The sequence below is a fragment of the Papaver somniferum genome, unplaced genomic scaffold (assembly GCF_003573695.1).
Source record: "Papaver somniferum cultivar HN1 unplaced genomic scaffold, ASM357369v1 unplaced-scaffold_15, whole genome shotgun sequence".
In the NCBI taxonomy this organism is placed as follows: domain Eukaryota; kingdom Viridiplantae; phylum Streptophyta; class Magnoliopsida; order Ranunculales; family Papaveraceae; genus Papaver; species Papaver somniferum.
Window position 1 is genome coordinate 4,028,334 of NW_020624376.1, and position 25,521 is coordinate 4,053,854.

Sequence of the window (25,521 nt, forward strand, 5' to 3'; positions counted from 1 at the left end):
TAAATAAAATTCACTCAAATTAATACTTCCTCCGTCCCATTATTAAATGACCTAGTTCAAGTTTGCATAATTTTTAAGGCAAGTAAGGAGAAAAGTATTTTTAAGCATTTTTTAAGTATATGTTGGATAATAAATAGTGAAATTTTGAAATGGTTTATCTCTCAAACTACACCACGGATTTTCGCAAACTTCGTGCCATTGAATAGCATTTTAAAACACCTATATAACGAATATAAACATGACTATCAAATTATACATATTTCTTATATTTCTTATAATCAATTAAAGGATAATTTTAAAAATATCTCCTTATTTAGTGATAGAGGTCACTTAATGGTGGGACAAAATCTAAAAGTAACTAGGTCACTTATTAGTGGGACGGAGGGAGTAGTATAAGAAACTACCCACACATTGTCATAGATCGAGTCAATTTCAAATAAATGTTGCGACATTTCCAGCTACGGAAAGATATACTAATCTGTAATCATATAAACTTCCTTACCACAATTAGCTTATTCGACTGAACCATGATCAAGCATGATGGGTAATTCAATTTCCCCCGGCATTTCAATTAGAAACTTTTTCCGTAGTCGGAAAATCACAAGGAAGTAAGGCACTAGTCGACCCAATTTTTATTTACCAGAAGCCTAGTCAATAAACTGTAATGTGTTGAATTGCTAACTTTTAAGTGATCAACTGCTTGTAATGTATATGTATGGTTGCTACTCGCTAGTTTCAGCACAATAAATTCATTTTATTAGCTAGCATAAAACAAATGTGTCAAACAGAACGAATTGACATGCATGAATTCAACATAGATCAAATATGATACGCCAAGGGTATAGCTAGAAGGAGAGAAATGGGTTTGGTGCCTAAAGGGCTGGAGGATCTAATTCTTGATGTAAAATCGATATTGGTGTTGTGGAAATCAGATGATGGCACTTTCCACTTGATTCAATTGAACGGCATTCTGTTAGAACAAGTCTTATGGTGGAATCCAACCATCTTCCATCTTCCACGCCACCTCAGCACTTGGAATTGTGGATGGAAACACAAGTGTAATGGTGGAATAGTAGAAACGCTATTCTTAATGGAGCTAAAAAAACGCAATTAAGAATGAAGCTAAAAAAACGCAATTAAGAATGGAGTTTTTTTTTTCAGCCGTTAGAGTTCAACAACTCATTTTAAATATACGGATACAAAAAACGCAATTCTTAATGGCGTTTTTTTAGCGCCAATCTTATTTGCGTTTAGCGCTATTCTTATTGGCGTTTAGATGGATTCCACGAACCTTTTCACCAAACCATGGAACCCTCCTTGGATTTTTTGTGAAAAGCCCTAACTTGGAAACCACTAAATTTGACATTTCATGATTTTTCCACACTTGGAATAGGTTGGATTCCACCATAAGAGTTGCTCTTAGGGTGTTGAAACATAGCCTTGAGCTAATAGTGATGGTTGGCACATCCTTTTTGTTACAGTAATGATCTTTTTCTCCAAAATAAATGAACTACGGAAATACAAGATAATCTCATAAGAGCATCACAAGGCCATGGGTTATAAAAGCTACCCTAAATGGTTTCAGTAGTAAATAAAAATGGTATTTTTGTGCGTCCATCACATTGGGAGAGTGGTATATATTTTCCCGAAGGGAGACTCAAAAAGAAAAGAAAAACAAAGTAAAACAACTCATGTTTATTGAGGATTGTGGTCGACTCATGAAGTGTGACTGCTCCCACTTGATCTTTCAATCTTATCCTCGTGCTGCTTGTTTTATTTTTTGTCCACATTATCTGGTAGTCCCCTCGGCTGCTTTTCTGATTTTCATCTTCAGATTTAGTGACGGTTTACATTTTTGGCCACGAATTAAAATGTTGCTATCGTATTGTTGGCAGATTTTTAATTCTTCGGAGATTTAAAATGGAGCTGTAACTACTGGAAATCCAGTAGCACATCCAAGAAAGAGAAGAAACAGATCTAAGACATGATAAATATTTTTGATGAGAAATTTTTTATTGATTAACCATTCAAAGCGGTGAAGAATACAAGCTTTTTGAGTACAAGGAAACCCTAATCTCTCACTCTAAGCCAAGCTCTCCCTCACCAAAGAATCCGACCCTCATACATTGTCCAAGGACCCATATTTATAGACCAATGATTAAAGATTTAATGGGGGTTGTAGTAATGAAGGTTCGAACTCTAAGACTTGTGAAGGTGAAGGATTTTTAGATTTATAAAAATTATATACAAAAATATTGACAAATTGGTAGAGAGGTAGTGGGACTAATGATTCAGCCAATCTTCATAACATAGGGCTCAATGATTTATTCTCAACAATAACCGCTCAAAACATATATGGACTCTTCTTTTGCCAAAGTAGATTCTCAAAACATTAATTGTAAATGTTAAGCATGGAACATCAAATCACCTAAGCTAAGCATGACCCATCTAATCAAATAACACCCAATTTAATCAAAACATATTTCAATTAATTTTTAATGCAAAAGTCTTAAAAAGAATTAATAAAATTACCCATGTATGAAGCTCGGCCTCCTCCGTCGTCCCAGTGTTGGGGTTTAACTCATCATAGTAAAAATGTCTTAAAATAATTTATTATGGCTCAAAAATGGTTTACAAATGATGAGAATATGAGAAATACAATAAAACCAGAGAATTACGACCCTCAGTGACAAAATAAGACTGCTGTCGCTGTGTCGCAAACGCTGTGGAAAATAAGACTGCCTGACGTACGACCCACAGGTGTGAGTCGTTATTACTGTAGAAAAACGACTGCTGTTGCAGGTCCGTTCGTCGTGTTCTTGGTGTTCTTCATCAGCAGCAGCAGCAGCAACAGAGTTTCATCAACTCTTGATTTCTGCTTCTCTGGACCTCCTCTCGACCCCAAACTCTCGACAACCCTCTATGCTAACCCAAGAGTTATACTTATATACCTTTGGACCAAGAATAACTTCTCATTAATCCAAAAAATCTTCCCATTACTCGGCAGTGAATGAAAATATTTCCGATATTTTTTTCTTTAATTCTCTGATTTGTTACGGATTGTTCCCTGTTTTATCTCTTCTCACGCGTCATCCTTGAGCTGTAGGGATTGTTTCCAGCCAATAGAATCAACTCATGCATGTCTCTTCCATCCAAGAATTCCAAGAATAGAATATTTCTCTATTTTAGAATATCTTCCCTGATTTGATTACCACCGGTTATCTAACCAATTTTGACCGAATCCAACACCCATACCAGCTCTATCTAGGCCCTAGGAATAAACCCGTTTAATTTGGGCCATTGAATCTCACTAGAACACCTTCAAATCCTCAACCCTAGTCACGACACTTCAAGAACAATTTTTCGCGCCAATTTTTGGTTTTTGAATTTGGGAAGAAGATGTCCTCCCCCTAACCAGAACTGGGGTGCGAATAGCAGCTGCCTTGGGGGTGACCTGGGGATGTCCCTTAGTAATTAGGTTACCCCGTATCCAAAAGCGAGAGTCCGAATAACACTTGTCCTCCGGGGGTTCCAAAATCAACTTTTCGAGCCGAATTTTCCAAAAATGTTTATTTCCTAAAAATACATAAAAACACAATATTAGTACAAAAATAGAGTTCCAACAATACGGACATTGAGGACAAATTAGACACAAAAATGTGTCTATCAAATACCCCCAAACTTATTATTTGCAGTCCTCGAGCAAATATAATCTAGAAAGTAAAATGACTACACTTAGCACGTGCAGCAAGCCGTTAAACCACTAGGTGGCCCTAGTGGCGGAGTGTTGTCTCCGGAGGGTTACCAGAGGTGTACCACAAACCTTTATACTCCAGACCCTAGCTATCTACAACGAACCTTGGAAGGCACTAAAGAATCTCCTTGGTTGGCATACTTATTGACTACAAGAGGAAGTACCCTGATGAAATTCCAATTGATGTACACGAGTTTGCACTCAAGCATACTAAAATTCATATATAAGTGACAGAGCTCTACTCAGATAGTTGCACTATGGACATCATATTCGGAGTCAAACTAATCACATGGAAAGATTAAGAGATGGATATAGAAAACATAGATGGTTTTGATGTTTACTAAGTGAACGGCGTTTCCCATATCTGTCTGAAGGCCTCCGCCAAAATGAACCTATCCTAATGGATTGAGATACTAGTCTGACTAATATCAACACACTGGCATATACAAGGGTACCAGTGGTCGATAACCTAACTCTAGTTCAACACAACTGGCATATACAAGGGTACCAGTGGTCGACTTTATTGAATTTATTCCTTTTGGTCAAATGGTCTGGTCTCATATATTTTTTTTTTTTTCAACTTTTTGGTAACTACCATTTTTTTTTTCTTTTTTTTTCATGGTATCTCAATCACTCTAATTCACCCTAGCATTGGTAACAACTTGAATCGTGGGCCCCACCTATCACTTAGAAAAATAGTTTAAAAACAAAATAAAAATAGAAGTGAAAAGGACTCAACGAGATATGGTGCAACTATCATGTTATTTCTAACACCTGAGCTCTGTGCTTTTATGAATAGACTCTATAGATGTTTCCATCTAATCAGATTGGTTCCTCAACTCCTACAACCAAGATGTTTCCATCCACTTAGATTAGTTAGTGCCATCCTGAATACGCATAAATTTCTAGGCTCTGGAGTTTATTTATTGCAACTAAAAGATTTTCCCATACCCCCAAACTTAAATCTAACATTGTCCTCAATGTTTCCAATGATAAAATTAACAGCATGAACGAGGAGAAATTGTTACCACTTGAAGCAAAAAGAGTTAAGGAAAGATATTACCGTGTTGCATGAGCATGGGATACCTCCCAAGAAGTGCTAAGTTTAAAGTCTTCAGCCAGACTTAGGAAAGGATTAGTCAACTCGAACCATAAAGTAACAGTCGAAATAACCGTGGGTCTTCAAAACGAAATAGAGTTGACCAAAGGAAACTACAATAACTCAAGAAAGTGAACAAGAATAACATGCCCTTATCTAGTTTCCTGATTAAGATATTTATATCTAATTGTGGTTCAGGTTCATGTTCTATGAAAGGGTCTAAATAAAATATTTTCCTCGGATGCATTTCCTCATAGGTTGGATCCAAATTATTAGGTCCTAGAGTCTGGAAAAACTCAAATAAGAACTTAGAATCACAAAATAATAATAACCTAAATAACTGAGGATCCTCTAAGTCAATCAAGTTTGACTTACATAATTGACCACAATGAGAGTAGTGGTCATTCTTAAGCAAATGTGTCGATTCTAATTTCCTAAGGCATTTAGGTTTAGTCTCACAACTTAATATTCGACACATTTAAAATCTATATGTTCCCACATTTGGAAGAAAACTATTTGGTGGGAAAACAAAATCAATCTTGGTATTATTTCCTGGGTTAACCACATCAACCAGAGGATGGGTTTCTAATAGTTGAGACTCTTGTTGGATATCATTAGGTTGTGGAAAACGAGTATGAAGATAATCTTGTAAGATGGTTGAGGCATTGATGTCAAGTCGCAAGTGAGGGACCTTACTAAGAGTTAAAGCACATGGAGGATGATACTCACCCCCAAACTTAGAGTTTTCAGTGTCTCTAGATAGACTAATCACAACTTCCCTAATTTGTAGGTCATCAGATTCCTGAAAATGGGAAATTGATTCTTCTAAGTTGTAATCTTGCGGTGCATCCTCACTCACCTCTACGAGTTCATCTAAGACTATTGTTTCTAAATCGTATGACTCTAAAACAGTAATCTCAGGATAAACTGGTTTCTCTAAACCTTTCTTGGTTTCGTAAACAAGACATACTACATCGTCTGAAACGGGGGTATCTCTAGTCAAATCCTCGTCCTTTTGAATAGGTGAATAATTTTTAAAATTATTAGGATCTGAACCAGAAATAATATAATCATTATAAGGTTCAACTGGGGTAACAAATTCCTCATCACTATTCCCACACATTTCCGATTCTTCATCAGCACTATCTTCATCATCATAATATATTTTTTGACATTTAATAATTCTCAATCTTTGTTTCCAACTACATGGTCTATGTTTATAATATTTCTCATAGATCGTTAGAGGTGATTCCTCAATAAAAGTTGGAGTATCCATATATCGCTGCCTACGCATATATTCACCAAGAGTCATTTCCGAAGACGTCTCTTGATAACGAGAAATTGTAGACATATATTCTCGCAACGTCATCTCAAGTGGCATCTCCTCAAAAGGATTCATCACCGAAGAAATATAAACTACAGAGGGATTCTATACAATCACAAACAAGGCCGACTCGACTTCACCAAAGCAAACCTAAAGATTTCTAGCAAACAAAAAGCATGATGGATCCACTTAGATTGTTTCTAGACCAGCTTCTATCTCTCGAAGGGGAATTCGTTACAGTTTGAGCAACCCCTCTGGATCAATTCGAGCTAATGTGAGATGCAACTGAGGCGAGGGAAGCTCAATGGAGATTTGATACCCAAGGCCTTACCGGCGTTACAAGGCGGCTTGTTTCAACTCCCAGAAGTCACCATGAACTTTGAAGTTGCTTAAAAGGTAACCAATATCCTTCGATTTTTTTTCCTAACAAGCTCGATACCCTATAGGTCTCTTTCTAATCAGATTTTAAAGCTTGAGTTCGCGTTAGGTTTTGTTTTCCTAAAACAGGCAAGAAGGGAACAGTGATGAAATCCGAACCCTTATCTTGTTTAGGACAGGCCTTGCCCTTTACTAGGAAAATAAAGATAGTCCGGTTCATCCTCAAACAATTATCACCTTAAGGCATACAGTAACTCGCTTGCAGGGGATTCGCGGGTGTTTCGATTGGACTTACCTCCCGTACCAGAAGGGGGATAAACCGTTGTCGTCGACTCGGGCCACGACTCCTATCCCGTGTACGAACCCGAGGGGCCGAGACGATATAGTAATCGTCGTCCTTCCCTGCACACAGTTTATATAATTTTTTTTTTTTAATAATAATACCCTTCCGTAGGGTTAAAAAAAGAATAAAGTCCAATTGTCCAGAATAAAGTCCAAATAAAAAGTCCAAAAATTACAAAAATTATGAAAGATTAAGCCTATTTACAAATCCTAAAAAAAAATTATGTCTTTTTTTTCTTCTCTTTTAGCTTTTAGCTTTAAGCTTTTTGTTCCCAATTCCTTAGTATTCCACTTCGAACCTGTAAATCAAAGACACAAAAAGAAACTTAAAAAGGAACAAATAATAGTAAAAAAAATAATAAAAACCTAAAAATTCTACCTAAACACAAATCCGCGTCGGCGGCGCCAAAATGATTAAAGATTTAATGGGGGTTGTAGTAATGAAGGTTCGAACTCTAAGACTTGTGAAGGTGAAGGATTTTTAGATTTATAAAAATTATATACAAAAATATTCACAAATTGGTAGAGAGGTACTGAGACTAATGATTCGGCCAATCTTCATAACATAGGGCTCAATGATTTATTCTCAACAATAATCGCTCAAAACATATATGGACTCTTATTTTGCCAAAGTAGATTCTCAAAACATTGATTGTAAATGTTAAGCATGGAACATCAAATCACCTAAGATAAGCATGACCCATCTAATCAAATAACACCCAATTTAATCAAATCATATTTCAATTAATTTTTAATGCAAAAGTCTTAAAAAGAATTAATAAAATTACCCATGTATGAAGCTCGGCCTCCTCCGTCGTCCCAGTGTTGGGGTTTAACTCATCATAGTAAAAATGCTCTCAAAATAATTTATTATGGATCAAAAATGGTTTACAAATGATGAGAATATGAGAAATACAATAAAACCAGAGAACTACGACCCTCAGTGACAAAATAAGACTGCTGCCGCTGTGTCGCAAACGCTGTGGAAAATAAGACTGTCTGACGTACGACCCACAGGTGTGAGTCGTTATTACTGTAGAAAAACGACTGTTGTTGCAGGTCCGTTCTTCGTGTTCTTGATGTTCTTCATCAGCACCAGCAGCAGCAACAGAGTTTCATCAACTCTTGATTTCTTCTTCTCTGGACCTCCTCTCGACCCCAAACTCTCGACAACCCTCTATGCTAACCCAAGAGTTATATTTATACACCTTTGGACCAAGAATAACTTCTCATTAATCCAAAAAATCTTCCCATTACTCGGCAGTGAATGAAAATATTCCCGATATTTTTTTCTTTAATTCTCTGATTTGTTACGGATTGTTCCCTGTTTTATCTCTTCTCACGCGTCATCCTTGAGCTATAGGGATTGTTTCCAGCCAATAGAATCAACCCATGCACGTCTCTTCCATCCAAGAATTCCAAGAATATAATATTTTTCCTATTTTAGAATATCTTCCCTGATTTGATAACCACCGGTTATCTAACCAATTTTGACCGAATCCAACACCCATACCAGCTCTATCTAGGCCCTAGGAACAAACCCGTTTAATTTGGGCCATTGAATCTCACTGGAACACCTTCAAATCCTCAACCCTAGTCACGACACTTCAAGAACAATTTTTCGCGCCAATTTTTGGTTTTTGAATTTGGGAAGAAGATGTCCTCCCCATAACCAGAACTGGGGTGCGAATAACAGATGCCTTGGGGGTGATCTGGGGGTGTCCCTTAGTAATTAGGTTACCCCTTATCCAAAAGAGAGAGTCCGAATAACACTTGTCCTCAGGGGTGCCAAAATTAACTTTTCGAGCCGAATTTTCCAAAAATGTTTATTTCCTAAAAATACATAAAAACACAATATTTGTACAAAAATAGAGTTCCAACAATACGGACATTGAGGACAAATTAGACACAAAAATGTGTCTATCAACCAACCAACCTTAGTGGTGTACATCTCATTTTTCTTCGCCTGGATCTCGTGGAGATGCTTTATACTTCGCTCAGATCATTTTCTGTGAAAATTTTCCCCTTTCTTTCGCTGACAACTTTGGATGTTTGTCGGGACAGCTGTCTTATTTCTTGCTTAATAATTTACTTACTTCGCAAGTTATCTTTCTAGCCAAGTAACCTTACTCCGTCCATCTTTATTCCGTGGCTGGTGTCTTGCCGGGTACTCCAACTGATTCTTTGCAGCTTAAATTCCTTATACGAGGTACTTAGTTTTTAGGATGCTTCGTGCTTTGTGTTATTAGTTAGTGGCGAGGTAATTCTGACATTTAATTTGACAAGTCATTGACCGAGATCTTTAAGTGAGATTCTTCAGTCCCATTTCGTGCCTTCCTGTGTGGCCACGTGGCGAGCCTATTTTGTGTACCTACATTTTGCCTTTTCTTATTTCGTTCGAATCTTATGAGAATGGAATAAGAACCGGTTGAGATTCCTTGGATGCCACATTCTCCACCTTCTTACTTCCACGTGACCACGTTCTCCTGGTAACCGGCTATTACCGGTCAAGTTTCCTCAAACGTGTCGACAACTTGCTCTACCAGTAATCCTCCACATGCTATAAATATTTTGTTTTAGCCTTAGTTTAAGTTTCTTTTCTCTTCTCCGTGAACTCAATCTTATTACTTCCCTTGCTCTTGCTTCCTTTCTCCCGACTTTCTCACTTCTCCTTCATCGTTATGGCTCCAATGATTGTGTCAACACCTACCACACTCAAAACCTTGGAGGAATTCCAGGAAGATTTTCAAAAGATGGGTTTAACTTTAGCCCCTTCCATTGATTCTCCCGTAACCCCCGCTATCTTTGCAACTTAAGAAATGGAACTGAACTATAGATGGATTCAATCCGATACATGGTATTTAGACAAGATGATTGTCATTGTTGGTCAATTGAGAGCTGGGTTGTCTTTTCCCCTCTATAACCCTTCTAACCCGGTTTTTCTTGAGATATTGAATAAGCTCCAGTGTGGATGATCACGCACCTAAAAAGTGACGCAGGGTCTTGGACTTGGCTCATTTGACTGCAATGAGGAGCTCTGTTGCTGCTCCAAGTCAACCTTCAGCTCCTAAGTATCAATCTTCCCAGTCTCGTACAACTGCTTCCCCAAAGGTTGATGATTCTCTTATTCCTCCTCCTCTACGCGAGCATCCTGAGAAACCCATGACAAAACCCCCTTCTTGTGAAAAGGGGAAGCAAGCGTCTTTGTCTGTGATGTCTAACCCCATCTATGATCCCTGTTAGAGAACTTCTCGGTCAAACTCGTCTGCGTTGCTATCTCAAGCATGTTTGTCAATGTTAGTGATCAAAACTATAAGTCTTGATTTCTAGTCTCTTATATCTAAGTCTCGGACTAGGATAGTAAGTGTAGTTGAGCTCAAGGACTTCATGGCGATTCATCATACAAGTAGAAGATCTAATCAAGGAACCGGTAGAACTTCTCGACAAAAAGGTATGTGGAGACTTGAACTTATCTGTCACTCAAAAGTATATCTATTCTATCTCCTACTCTTTGAGACAAAAGTCGTATTCTATATATATAGACTAGATAACACATATTTGGTATTTCGAGCCGAGTATACCTCGCCTATCTATATCTCGAAATATGTGTTGGTAAGCTTTTGGCTTCGACCAATTTTATCTTTACCTAATGACGAAAGTCATGAATGTTTTAATCACTTTGAAAATTGCTTTGACGAGAAATATTGTAACAACTATATAACGTCCTCTAAGAATGTTCCAATGGATTCCTTGAACCGAAGTTTTCGAACTTTGTTGATCAAGAGAACCGGAAGTATGGCAAGTGCCAAGTCCGCGAACTCAGTCGGCGAACTGCCGAAGTTCTCAAACCCGAGAATTTCTGCTGGAGTTAACAAACTACTTGCGTGAGCCAAGTTCGCGAACCCAGTCCACGAACCGGCGTAGTTCTCGAACCCGAGAATTTCTACTGGAGTTTGTAAACTCTATCCGGTGTCTTAAGTCCGCGAACCTAGTCTGCGAACTTGAGAAGGTTATATATCTACAGATGATTTCTGAACTTAATCTTAAAAGACTAAGGAATGCTTTTGCAAACCGTGGCTATTAAATTTCATGAACCGGTTCGAATGAATCAAATCATCTTTGCTTAAATTATGTCTTGTGTAGTTACATAAGATTTCCTTGCAATTGAACAACTCTCTTAACTAGTTCATTTGAGTCAATTGAACTAGTTATGGTGAAGATGAACATGGTTGGTATGAAACGCTTATATGGTGAACCTCTTTGGGTAGACTATTGTTGAACCAACAATGTACACGTTTGGGTGCGGTTACCAAACCTAGAAGAGTACAATCATTTGTGTATGACAAGCTAAGTTTTCGATCTAATGGTTGAGAAATATTAGCTTGAATCTAAATCAGGTTTTCATCTAACGGTGAATATTGATTGCTTTGCAAATAAGGCAAAACCCTGATTTGAAGACTATATAAAGGAGACATTTAGCATTGAGAAAATGAATCCCCACACGTCCGTGTGATACTAGTTTCTCTGTTAGAGTCGTTTCTCCTTTAACCTTTGGTTTTCTTCTTCTAAAACCAGGTTAACGACTTAAATACTTCATTGGGATTGTGAAGCCAGACCGATACTACTTTTACTGTAGTTGTGTTATCTGATCTTGCATCTTCTATCGTACGAGTACAATCATATTGATTGGCTTGAGATCGTGAGAGTTCTCTGATAGGCAAGATATAAAAAGTAATCACAAACACCTTCGTCTCATCGTTTGTGATACCACGACATCTTGTTTCGCTACCATACGATTAAGATTTTTGTGAGGTGATTGATTAATCTAGGCTTTTCTTCGTGAATATTTGACCGGATTATCAATTGGTTCTTGTTCACCTTGATTATTATCAAAAGACGGAACAAAAACTTTTAGGGGTTTTCTGTGGGAGACAGATTGATCATTTGATAGACTTGTCTGTGTGAGACAGATTTTTTTATTGTTAAATCCTGCGATTTTGGGTCGTAAAAACTCTTAGTTGTGAGTGAGATCAGCTAAGGGAATCAAGTGCGCAGTATCCTGCTGGGATCAGAGGCGTAGGGAGTACAACTGTACCTTGGATCAGTGGGAGACTGATTGGGGTTCAACTATAGTCCAGTCCGAAGTTAGCTTGGAGTAGGCTAGTGTCTGTAGCGGCTTAATACAGTTTGTATTCAATTTGGACTAGCTACCGGGGTTTTTCTGCATTTGCGGTTTCCTCGTTAACAAAATTCTGGAGTCTGTGTTTGTAGGATCAGAATCTCGCAATGATAATGTTTCAGAAAAATTATTAATGACACAACACTTTAGCGTCGCAGAACAATTCCAGAAATGATAAAATAAATGACGACAACTAAGATCACGAGAAAGATATGATAGTCCTGCGAAAATTAGAGAGTTTGCGAAATTAATATTTGTAAGGTTGCGAGAATATCGCAGACCATATCCGAAAATAAAGGACAGATTAGCTGTCATCCACTATGTATTTCCTTATAAATAGTCATTCGATTTGTAGAGTGGGGAGATCTTTTTTGGGTAAGAAACAAGTAAATAGGAAAGAGAAAGTTTAGAGAAGAGATCATTCTTGAGTTCTTTATCTTTTCTTGTAAGAATATCCAAAGATTAATCAATAAAATTATGAAAATAAACCTAAAATGAGTTGATTAATAATGAAATCCTATGAAGAGTGTAGTGTAGGATTTCCTGCAACTACATAATGGCGCTAGGAACAGGGAATTGAAGATCGAAAGTTGAAGATTGTTGATTGAGAATATTCAAGTCAAGAAAGTGATTAAACAAATCAGTGAATCAGTTAGAAGAAAGATGAATAGAATTGAAAAGTTAATGAAGAATTCAAGATGTAAGGTTGCGAGAATGTTGCAGACCATATCCGAGCTGTCATCCACTATGTATTTCCTTATAAATAGTCATTCGAGTTGTAGAGTGGGGAGATCTTTTTTGGGTAAGAAACAAGTAAGTAAGAGAGATAAAGCTTAGAGCAGAGATCATTCTTGAGTTCTTTATCTTTTCTTGTAAGAATATCCTAAGATTAATCAATAAAATTAGGAATATAAACCTAAAATGAGTTGATTAATAATGAAATCATATGAAGAGTATAGTTTAGGATTTCCTGCAAATCAGTGAATCAGTTAGAAGAAAGATGAATAGAATTGAAAAGTTAATGAAGAATTCAAGTTGTAAGGTTGCGAGAATGTCGCAGACCATATCCGAAAATAAAGGACAGATTAGCTGTCATCCACTATGTATTTCCTTATAAATAGTCATTCGAGTTGTAGAGTGGGGAGATCTTTTTGGGTAAGAAACAAGTAAGTAAGAGAGATAAAGCTTAGAGCAGAGATCATTCTTGAGTTCTTTATCTTTTCTTGTAAGAATATCCAAAGATTAATCAATAAAATTAGGAATATAAACCTAAAATGAGTTGATTAATAATGAAATCATATGAAGAGTATAGTTTAGGATTTCCTGCAACTACATAATGGCGCTAGAAACAGGGAATTGAAGATCGAAAGTTGAAGATTGTTGATTTAGAATATTCAAGTCAAGAAAGTGATTAAACAAATCAGTGAATCAGTTAGAAGAAACATATGATTCGAAGACTCCCTAACATTATTGCATAGGACACACTGTTCACTCTCTATGTCAACACCTCGATGACGCGGCATATCTCTAGTTGGAAGAGAATCATGAAAAGTAGCTCACAAAATGAAACTAACCTTGTTGGGAATATAACGCAACACTCATCCAAGTCACCTATGAGTTTATCACTGAATTATTGTGCATCTTGGTGTATCTATTCTCCAACATGTCACCAATGATATCATCCCTGGTCTTATTGTGCGTAAAAGATTACCAGCAGAATCAGCTCCCAACAACTCTGAATCCATTGAAATCATTCTCCAACATGTCACCAATGATATCATCCCTGGTCTTACTCATAGGCAGATTCCAAATTACTTTGCTTATTTTCCTTTTATTGGTTCCATTGCTGGTTTCCTCGGCGAAATGCTAAGTACTAGATTTAATGTTGTGGGATTCAATTGGATGTCTTCACCAGCTGCAACTGAGTTACAAAGTATTGTTATGAATTGGCTTGGTCAAATGCTTACACATCTACATGTGAAGCCATTTTATGTACACTAACTGCTGTAAGAGATAAAAGTGTTGAACATAATAGGTAGAGAAAATGTTAACAAGCAAGTTGTCTATGCTTCTGGTTAAACCAACTTAAGAACTTCCCTTTAGGGGTCATGTGAAAATGGCAAAGCATTTTCAAGGGCTCATTGACATGGATAACAGGTTCTAGTTTGTGGTTCTTAGAACATTTGCCATATGGTCTGATGCAACTGCAATATTCAAACAAAAAATTGAAGCCCAAAATTCAATATTGCTTGAACTATGGTAGCACATGATTCGATGCTCAAATAAATGTGATCAATGCCAAACTGCTTGAACTAGTCAATACGTCTGGCCAGATATAATGACTCATGTTGTCGTTGGAGGAGTGTACATCATTCTGTTTTATGTATAGCTCGGTTCTTTTGGTGGTATACGTAGCAAATGCAGCAATAAAGCCACCATACACCACCCATACCTGCCACTACACCATCATAAGCATCATAACCATCAGTGTTTGAGTTTAACTTAAACTACTTCCCCTAGGTTTCTCCACAAGGTAAGAAATTAATAACCCTGGTACAATAAAACCCGACCTTAGTATATGCACGGTAAAAAAATATATAACCCAGATAAAAAATCGTAAAAGATTAAATTAAGATAATTACATATATCAGCTAAAATTTCATCTGCACCGTAAGATTTTGCAATGGTGAGTGAAAACAAGATTTCATCTGATATCCAGCTACTACTAATATTCAGAATCACCACACAGAACACTCAATCCTAGGTTTTCTTTTGGATAAAGGGGATAAATCATTTTCTAGTTATCCAAACATAAAACTGGATAATCCTAATCTCTTTTATATCTATCTTAATAATCCCTAATTCGATCTCTATCATCTAGATAATACTAGTATAAATAGTTCATCGTTTTTTCAAGTTCCTCACACAATTTTTTTTCGAAGTACAGAAAAGAAAAAGAAAGAATGGGTTTTCTCAAAAATATTTGCTTAGTTTTTATTTTACTCAGTTTATGTTCAGGTTTTGGTTTTGGTACTGATGTTAGTTATGATGGGCGAGCTATGATAATCAATGGTGATCGTCAAATTATCTTGTCTGGTTCCATCCACTATCCTCGGAGCACACCCGAGGTAAATATATTGTTATTTAATCATGATTTTTTAGACTATACAATTTGTTTTGTTTAAGTTTATATTGATTTTTTTTTGCTGTGTTGTTTTTCTCCTCAGATGTGGCCCGATTTGATCAAGAAATCAAAAGAAGGTGGACTTGATGCTATTGAGACATATGTGTTTTGGAATGCACATGAACCTCTTCGTCGTCAGGTTATTCTCGAGATATCATATCACGTTTATTATATTCTTTTACATACATTTTCGGTCTAATGAGTGCTTTTATTGTTGTTGGCAGTATGATTTTTCTGGTAACTTGGACCTCATAAGGTTTCTCAAGGAAGTTCAAGCCGCGGGTCTTTATGCGATTTTGCGTATCGGACCATATGTTTGTGCTGAATGGAACTATGGGTCTGATTTTTAACCGTATTTTTGGTATTGAATATGTTTTTATGTTTTCGTTTTTTTCGGCTTGCCAAACTAATACGTTTGGATTGGTTTCAACAGTGGTCTTCCAGTTTGGTTGCACAACATGCCCGGAGTTTCTGACCTTAGAACCAACAATGAAGTTTTTATGGCAACTATTTTTACTTTTTATCCTTGCATATTTAAAATTTTAATATTGACTTAATTCAACTAAATTTTTTATCCTTGCGTAACTAAATTAATTTTTTGATTGCTAGAATGAGATGCAAAACTTTACGACTCTAATTGTTGATATGGCAAAAAAGGAAAAGCTTTTTGCTGCACAAGGAGGTCCGATTATTATTGCACAGATCGAGAACGAATATGGAAATGTTATATCAAACTATGGCGATGCTGGAAAATCATATATTAATTGGTGTGCTACAATGGCCGAGTCTCTTAATATTGGCGTTCCATGGATTATGTGTCAACAATCTGATGCACCTGTACCTATGGTAACATTCCAGAACTTTTTACTTTTTTTTTAATCTTTTCATAATAATCTTGATTACTACTCAAGACACTTGTTTTTTTATCTTTTATTTTTTTATGCAACAGATTAACACTTGTAATGGCTGGTATTGCGACTCTTTCACTCCGACTCACCCAAACACGCCTAAGATGTGGACTGAGAATTGGACTGGTTGGTTCAAAAATTGGGGTGGAAAGCATCCTCACAGAACTGCTGAAGATGTTGCTTTTTCCGTTGCTCGTTTCTTCCAACGTGGTGGAACTTTTCAGAATTACTACATGGTAAATAAATTTATTCATACTTTATATAATTATTTATGTAATTGTATATGCTAATGCCATAGTAATTCTTTTTTATATGAATTCTAAGTGTTTGTTGTATTTGTGCAGTACCATGGTGGTACCAACTTTGGCCGAAGTGCTGGTGGTCCTTATATTTCAACTACATATGATTATGATGCTCCCCTAGATGAGTTCGGAAACTTGAACCAACCTAAATGGGGTCACCTGAAAGAGCTTCACCAAGTTCTTAAATCAATGCAAAAAACTCTTACTTATGGAGATATTACCGACACTGATTTCAACAACTCTGTTTCTGTAACCAAATACAGCTTCAATGGAACTTCGAGTTGTTTTTTCAGCAATGCCAATGAAACTTCTGATGCAGAAGTAACTTTTGAAGGAACTAAATTAGTTGTTCCTGCATGGTCTGTCAGTGTTCTTTCGGATTGTAGAAACGATGATTATAATACCGCTAAGATAAATACACAAACATCTGTGATGGTAAAGAAGGCAGATAACGAAGTTGAAGATGCACAATCAGGGTTAAACTGGGTATGGAGGCCCGAGAATACAAAAGATACTACTGTTCTTGGCAAAGGAACTTTTTCCGCGAACCGCCTTCTTGAACAGAAAACAGCATCTAACGATGTTTCTGATTACCTGTGGTACATGACAAGGTATGTAATTATAATCAGTCTTAATCTCAATTCGTTTAACTTTTATCCAACACCAAAAATAATTAATTTTTATTTTTATTTTTTTTTGGTATATATACAGTGTTGATATGAACGAGCAAGATCTTATGTCCGACAAGGATGAAATTCTTTTAAGAGTAAATACTAGTGGTCATGTCCTTCATGCCTTTGTGAACGGTGAGCATGTAGGGTCTCAATGGGCTGCTTATGGAACTTATAAGTTCATGTTCGAACAAAAGATTAGGCTTAACCATGGCAAGAATCAAATAAGTTTGCTTAGTGCAACAGTTGGTTTACAGGTTTGTTTTTGGACTTTGCACTTTTGATTGCACTTTTGATTGCAAACATATCTGACGATAATGGATCTCTGACATGACTTCAATTTTTTTAAACAGAATTATGGCCCAAAATTCGATTCAGTAGACACTGGGTTAGCCGGGGTACAGTTAATTGCCAAAAACAATGATGAGTTAATCATCAAGGACTTGTCGGCTAAAGAGTGGATTTATAAAGTGGGACTACATGGTGAAGATGCAAACCTTCACAGTGTTGAATCACCTTCGGCTTCTAAGTGGTTGACGAAGGAAATCCCTTCGAACAAGTTGCTGACTTGGTACAAGGTATGTAATGTGTTTCCAAGATCGTTGATTTTTGGTGTAGTTTGTTTCCTGCAAGTGTAATACTAAATATAGTGGTATTTTTTGGTATTGCAGACTACATTCAAGGCTCCGTCGGGAACAGATGCAGTTGTTGTTGATCTAAAGGGTATGGGTAAGGGTCATGCTTGGGTAAATGGTAAAAGTATTGGACGCTTCTGGCCATCTTTCTTAGCCGCTAATGATGGTTGCGAAGAAATATGTGATTATCGTGGTTCGTATAGTGACAAAAAGTGTGCTTCTAAGTGCGGTGAACCTTCGCAAAGATGGTTAGTCATGGCCTCCTTATTCTTGTTTATGTTGGCTTGGTTTTCTAACTTTATTAAATAATTCGACGACTAATATTTTTGTTCCATGTGTAGGTATCATGTGCCAAGATCGTTCCTTCGTGCTGATTCCAACACATTGATATTGTTTGAAGAAGTTGGTGGAAATCCTTCAAAAGTGAACTTCCAAACCATTAAAGTTGGGTCTGTTTGTGCCAATGCTTACGAGGGAAGAAGTCTAGAGATATCTTGCCATGGTCGCACGATTTCTGCTATTTCATTTGCAAGCTTTGGTAATCCTCAAGGAAGCTGTGGATCGTTTGAGAGGGGACCTTGCGATTCTGAAAGCTTGATAAGCATTGTCGAAAAAGCATGTGTTGGTAAAGAAACATGTTCAATTGATGTGTCCCTGAAGACTTTGGGATCAAGTGCTTGTGGCGGTATCAATAACAAGCTTGCAGTTGAAGCCACTTGCAGATAGAAGTTTTTTCGATTTGTCTAGGTTTATGTTCATTTACGTTTGATTATAAGAAATCACCTTGATTTCTTCTAGTTCGTTTTGATTTCTTAGAGATTATTTTATGCAATTTCTTTCGTGAGTATTCTGGATGGTATTTTTTTGTTAATGTAGATATTTGATTTTAGTATTTATTCAGGTGTCTATCTTCTGCTCATTCTTCTCTAGTCTTAATATTGCTGCTGCCGCTTGCTTCTCGATGAATATATTGGCAGATCTTTCATCCTGATAAAGGGTTACGATGTTTAATCTGGCACATGTTTGCTTTTCATTCTGTCATATCAGTTTGTTGTCTGTCGCATTTATTGTTATTATGAAACCAAACATGCTAACAATATATGCTTAACTGATCTATTGAGGAATTTGTGGTATGATTATTTACTAATTTCACAACTGTGCACTTTTAATCCTCCATTATGTATCTTGTGCTCGAGTCTTGTGCTCGAGATATGTCGAAGAAGAATTAATGAACTGGTTTCTTTTCATATATTTCTTTGTGCCAGATAAAGAAATAAAGAAATCGACAACATATTGGTTAGGATATCTTTTATAGATCACTGTCCTCCAGATTGTTCGAAATAAAAGTAAGGATTCTATCCATATCAGGATTGGGAATAATGTGGAGAGTTGGTCTTTCGATTTTATAAGAAATCTAAGGGAGGCAGAAATGTAGTTTCAAAGCTGATTGCTGTTAGTGGGTGCAGAGCCTCCAATCCTGGATTTAGAAGATCACGCGGCAAGGTTGTGGAGCTTGACTGCGATGGTTGTTATAGTATAAAATCATTATTTTCTGACCTTTTCTGATCAAATTATTTGTCCTTTATCTCTTTCTTTCCTCACTTTCAGTTAGAATAACTCGATCCGCCAAAGGTAAATTTTTGTACATCTAAACAGACTTTCTTCATATTGATTTTTGCGCATATGTTTGAAAGAGTAATCCTCGCTTCCTGAAGTCATAGATACCCAAAAGTCATTCAATACTGAAGCTGTAAGCTCACTCCTCTGGCTGGCTGAAGGTATTGGATACTGCAAAAAAAAAAAACAAGAATCGGAGACCACAAATGACAAACCTGACAAAAAAGTAATCCTAAAAGGGTAACCATAAAGCAAAAGACCAAGGTAGAGACGGACTTACATTCTTCGGCAAAAGCCGATAACTTGGGGTACAACGTTGACAGTTAGAGCTGAGTACCTACTTAGAGTAACATGTTTCTGCTTTGCTTATTATCACGTCCTTCTCTGTATCCCATCGATTCTGCTTTTCTGTTTGTGCATTAGTGGTTAAGTTCCAGATCGAATACTTCCTGAAATGACATAATTCTCCTGCTCATTTGTGCACTAGTGGTTTAGATTTAGCGCAAATTTGTCAGTTATTCAAACATTACATATTGATATACTTATCTTGGTGAGATATCTTGGTGGGATGTAGAACAACAATTGACAGCCTATAGAATAATTAAAGTTCGAAGCATGTTTATAAAGTTCAGTTAGTGCTGTGCTCGACACTTCACTGACTTCCTATACAACTTCTCTTCTTGTTTGTTCACATCATTTAGTTTGTCTGCTGGCAATATTTCAGTCCTTGGGTTTGCCGCTTGTCCAGTATCCCTATAACAGACTTCTTTTCTTGTATATTTGACATTGCAAAGGCTGTCTACTTATAATATTTTCTCAAATTCTTCTGCGCAGGGGTAGTAGGATTTCCTTGAGATGATTCCTAGCTTTACCTATAGGTGTCTTTGAATTTGGGTGGTAATTTTTATATATACAACTTAGTTATTGTTGAAATGCAGTGACCCTTGCTTGTTTAGCAACTAACCATTATATCAGTAGTGTCGCTACCGAAAATCCCATAGGTACACCCGATGAGATGATAATAACTAAAAGCCTAAGTCATGAGAATCAACTTTGACATTAATGAGATTATACATCACTTGACACTAGTATGATCTTTCTCAAACACTTTGTATTAGATTCATTGTTGAGATTATTAGTTCCACATTGTCTGGGCAATCTAAGATCATGCGGTTTATAATCCTTAGGGCCTCTCCATTCATTGCCAATTGGTTTTAAGTTGGATTCACGTATTCTAACATGGTATCAGAGCAGGCTATTTGCGTTGAATCATTGACCGCGCCTTTACTCCGCATCACCCGATTTATTGTCCATGTGTTAGACCCAACGAGGCTACACGTAAGGGGGCGTGTTGAGATTATTAGTCCCACATTGTCTGGGCAATCTAAGATCCCGCAATTTATAATCCTTAGGGCCTCTCCACTCATTGTCAATTGGTTTTGAGTTGGATTCCCCTATTCTAACATTCATGAAGTTCTTACAATGAATACAATGGTATTGAACAACTAATAATGGAAGTAACAAAGCTTGGAATGAACTCTAATGGCTTTTATCTTATGAGTGTTCTTAATTCTTTCACTTGACTGAATTCTCTCTTTTGCGACCTGCCTCTCTCTTCATTATTTGAATTCTTATATAGGCAAATACACCAGTAGAAGACAACAGATGATCATATGCAAAATATCTATGTTGATCTTGTATCAGTTTGTCTCATTCGCTAGGTTCTGGGAAGATGTCACTGTCTCTTCGTATTGCTACTTCGCACTTGTCTTAATATATGTCGCTCTATGCCAGTTGCATGACTCCTCTTCGTGTGTCTTTTTTGCTGTCGCATGATTACTTCTTCACCGAGTTTCTTTCCTCTTCGTGCTAATGGTTGTCTTAGTTGAGGCGAGGTTGTGGATTAGCTCTGTGAGATATTTCGCCCCTACATTTTGCCTCTTCTCGCGTTATTATTCTGTAAGTGGAATAATGCGAGAATCTCTTGGTAAATCTTATTTATTTAATGTATATATCTCTGTGATTTCCGCACATTTATTACACGTGTTGTCAACTTCCTTTTTTTTCGACAGTGCGTCTTTATTGCTTTCCCTATATAAATACCAGGGATGGGGAGGATTTATTTTCTCATCTTCCTCTTTCTATTTCTGTTTGTTTAGATTTAGGGTTTTATGTGTTCTTCAAACTTCATGTTTTTGATGGTGGATTGTGGTGTGCTTCTTCCTGCTGCTGTTGTTGATACAGGAGTATCGTAGAAGAAGTTGAGCCATATTAAGGCTAGAAGAGTGACGTGAAGATTATCTTCACAGAGTTGTATCAAAGGCTGCATAGTTGGATGTGCAGATTATATGCACAAAACTTAAGTAATGTGAAGATTATATTCACACAAGAAAATAACAGAAGCAGAGGGACAGCTAAAGCTTCCAGATGAGGCTATCATTAGCCTAGAGCCACATTACGGCTAGAGAGTATCTAGAAGATACTAGAAGAGGTGTAAGTTTGTTAACTTATCCTAGAAGTTTGAGGTTTCCTACTTTAGATAGGATTCCTAGTTTAGATGAGTTCTCAAACTCATAGCTTTGGAGGTTTCCAACTTTAGAAAGGATTCCTAGTTTAGATGAGTTCTAAAACCTCATAGCTTTATTTTCTTTTTCCAGCAAGTTTACAATCCTATAAAAGGAGGAGATTGATAGGCTAGACAGGTAGAGAAAAACGAGAGAGAGTGCGGCCACTACTATGGTTTGTAATAGAGGTTTTCTTTCAAAGCAGTAGAAGAAGAAGAAGTTAGCAACAACAATCGTGTTATTTACTTTCTGTTATTATTCTTTTCTTTGTAATCTCTTAATCACTTCTACAAAGCATTACTGACTCTAGGTACCCTTGATCGATTGCGTATCAGTTGTATTACTTTTCCGGTGAGTCTTTGCCTCGGTTCTTCTTACTTTGTAATTTTCCCGGCCTCATGAAATTCTATATCTTATTTTGGTGCTTCTCCTGGTCTAGATCTTGTTTTCATCATGACTGGGGGCCTCTTGTAGATGTGTTTTTGTTATTTAAGCATGACGGTATTTCCTCTCGACTGTATGGTACCCATTTTCATCCTTGGGTCACCATTCAGAAAGAATTATCCACCGAGCCTCTTGGCAGGATCGCTCTTTGGGAAGGGCTATCTACCGATTCTGTTGAAGGGGTCTAATTCGCTGTTGCACGCGTTCTAGCTTGGTGTCACCTCGCGATACTGATCCCAATTACTCTGGTGGATTTGATGCGCTGCTGGTGGTGGTGAAGATTCGCGAAAAGGGGCTTTGGTCGCGTGTTTTTTATATTTCTCCTCGCGTGTTTCTTATATTTATCTTACTGCTATGTGTCGCTGTGATTGTATCATTTTTCTGCACTTTGTTTTTAGAAATAGATATGTATTCGATGATTGTGTTACTTTCCTGTATTATATCTATGGATATCAATTATTTTCTATTTTTCTATGTATGTTATGGTTTGGGAATCTCCCTTCGGAGTTGGAAAGCATGCGGGGACCTCTAGTGTTCTCCTACTTGCCTCCGCTTTTCAACTTCGAAAAGGGGATTTTTTATGTGTGTAATTTTGTGCGACGAAAGGGATCAAATTTAAAAATTGAACTCTTATCTCATGATCATTCTGTCGCGCAATATGGGTGAGAAGCAGGATTCTAATGTATAGTGACATAGGTGTTCCCTGGAATGCTACGATTATTATTGGAATAATTTAACTTGTAAATTAGATGATACTTAGCTCGTGAGAAGTCTGGCTCCCGTATGCCTCATCGTGATCTTTCCTTGCCTCTGCTCTTTTCGCGCTCCTCATGTTCGTACAAGTTCATAGGTCTTATTTGCCTCCTAATTAAGGTCTTACTTCCTTCCCCCACATAGAGAACTTAAAGGGCTTATGGTCGCCTTGGGTAGGGTCTTTAATATTGGGCGACGAAATCTCAGTTCCATGTGCTCTTGCGAGTCATTGGCCATCGATCTCGCCTTAACTGTGCTAGTATTTTGACCTCCTCAGGTTGTTTGTGTTAGAGCATAGCTCGGTTGAACCCACCAAGCGTTGGTATGTCAAGTTTGGTTGTCATATTTTAGTGAACCAAAACTCAATTAAGAGTCGCTTGATTAAATGCACTACAGTCAACTTCGCATAGGTTAGCTTGAAAGTATTAGGATATGAGACATTACAAGTATTGCAAAGACTTGAAGAAGTGAAGAAGTACAGTGCTACAACCACAACATCATCCTTCCACTTAAGGTTAGTGATATTTGACTTGAACTGTTTCATTCCCTAACGTATCTTTCAAGTCGTGCATATTGAAAACAAAACTGCAAAGCATGAACCCTCTAGATAGACATAGTATTAAGGAATTTAATACGAGGTTTATTTCTTAACCATTAAACTTTGTAGATAAGACATCAACATATTCTTACGAATGCTATTGTGATTATGTATGGGTATAAGGTGAGGATTTCATCCTAGGAAACAATGTTGTTACATGTGTTTTAAGGAAGTAAGTTCATGAACTTTGTTTGTGAATCGAAAAGGAAATCACCAGGCGTTATTGGGGCTGTTCTTCATTGCATATCTTATGAACGACCAATATGTGTGATTAGTATAACTGCTCATCACTTGTTTGTGTTCTTGGTAAAACTATTCACATGAGGCCAGACTTTTGTATTGGTATGACTTTTATTAGTGAAACTGATCTTAAGTAATCACCTGTTGGTATGATCGAGTTTGTGTAGTTTGTAAGGACTAACACTGGGTAAAGGGGAACCGATCCTAGTAAGAGGCGCAACACATCACAAAGGGGAATCGATCCTTGTATGGGGTGCAGCAAGGTTTATAGCAGAAAGGGGAACCGATCCTATGGACATGTGCAACACGTTTTTAGGCAAAGGGGGACCGATCCAATGGACATGTGCAACACATATGAGTTATATACCATATATATGTGGGGAACCGATCATAATACCTAGCCAACCGAATATTGGGAAGCCAGTGTGACTATGCACAGTACTCACATGGAGGTAGAACCGAAACTTGTTTTGGTAAAACCGTTAAACCCATGATTTGTGATTGAGAAGTTCTTGATCAATCGCATAGCTCTTGAAAGTCAGATGAACCAATTCTAAACTTTTTTGGAAGTATGGTAAATCGGTTTCAAGTGAGTAAGTATGAAAGAGGACTTACAAACAAAGGATGTCGACACACTTTGAACACATACAATAATGCGTATATTTTTTATTGTTCAAAGATATTCCTTAGCGGCTAAGAATGAAGTAAATCCCAGGATCGAAATTAAATAATTTAAGAATCTTTTAATAAAGGTTTCTAATTATATATGGAAAATAAGAATTAGTAATGTGCATTTGCTAGTTAAAGATTTTCCAAGGAGATTTTCGATCATTATTTTGGACAGAGCATTCTCAGGAATTATGAAAACCTAATATGGAAATTATTATAGAATATCTTGAGAATATTTTCGGTTTTGGAAATTCCTTAGTGTCCAAACTTACTTGTTTATAAATACTTGAAGTTTGCCTTTCTAGCAAACTAATCCTTCGTGACAGTAAACTTCCTCTGTTGTACTGTTACTGGTGAAGCCGCCTATTCGGAGAGGAAAGTAACCTAATTAGGAGAAATCTCTTACAGCCGCTCAGTTTAAAGTCTTCTTTGGGATTGAGAAGCTCTAGCGCGTACCGTTGGTGGGAAACTAGATAATTGCGGTTTATCTTTTGTTTTCATATTGATTTGATTGACTAACGGTGGTTGAACTTTTATTGCACCTAGTTTGTTTATGCTTGAGAATATTCTCTTCTGATATAAGATTCACTCAAACTAGTTCAAGGTTTCGACAGGGATATATAGACTGTTGTTAGTGCTAAAGACGATCTTGTGATAATTCATTGTTAACAGACTCTGTTTTGTGTGTGATTGATCACAAGAGATTCAAGTAGTTGTCTGCAGGTATTTATTGAAGATCTACGAAGATTTGAAGACAAAGAAGAGATAGAAGATTCCTAACTTGGTTATATAAATCTTTGGTGTTCACAATACTTGTTTCGGTAAAAGAGGATCCAACTATAATCGATCTATCCTTGTGG

At 37.0% G+C, this 25,521-nt stretch overlaps 1 protein-coding gene across 1 annotated transcript; it reads left to right on the forward strand.

The window, feature by feature from the left end:
- Window positions 1-15,025: 15,025 nt before the first annotated feature.
- Window positions 15,026-18,627, forward strand: LOC113335778 (beta-galactosidase 15-like). The gene is made up of 11 exons (XM_026581819.1): window positions 15,026-15,204; window positions 15,304-15,399; window positions 15,485-15,597; window positions 15,694-15,763; window positions 15,870-16,106; window positions 16,210-16,404; window positions 16,513-17,081; window positions 17,182-17,398; window positions 17,495-17,719; window positions 17,813-18,024; window positions 18,118-18,627. The coding sequence occupies exons 1-11, from the start codon at window positions 15,040-15,042 to the stop codon at window positions 18,500-18,502; spliced, it is 2,484 nt and encodes an 827-aa protein (XP_026437604.1). The 5' UTR covers window positions 15,026-15,039; the 3' UTR covers window positions 18,503-18,627.
- The last annotated feature ends 6,894 nt before the right edge of the window (window positions 18,628-25,521 follow it).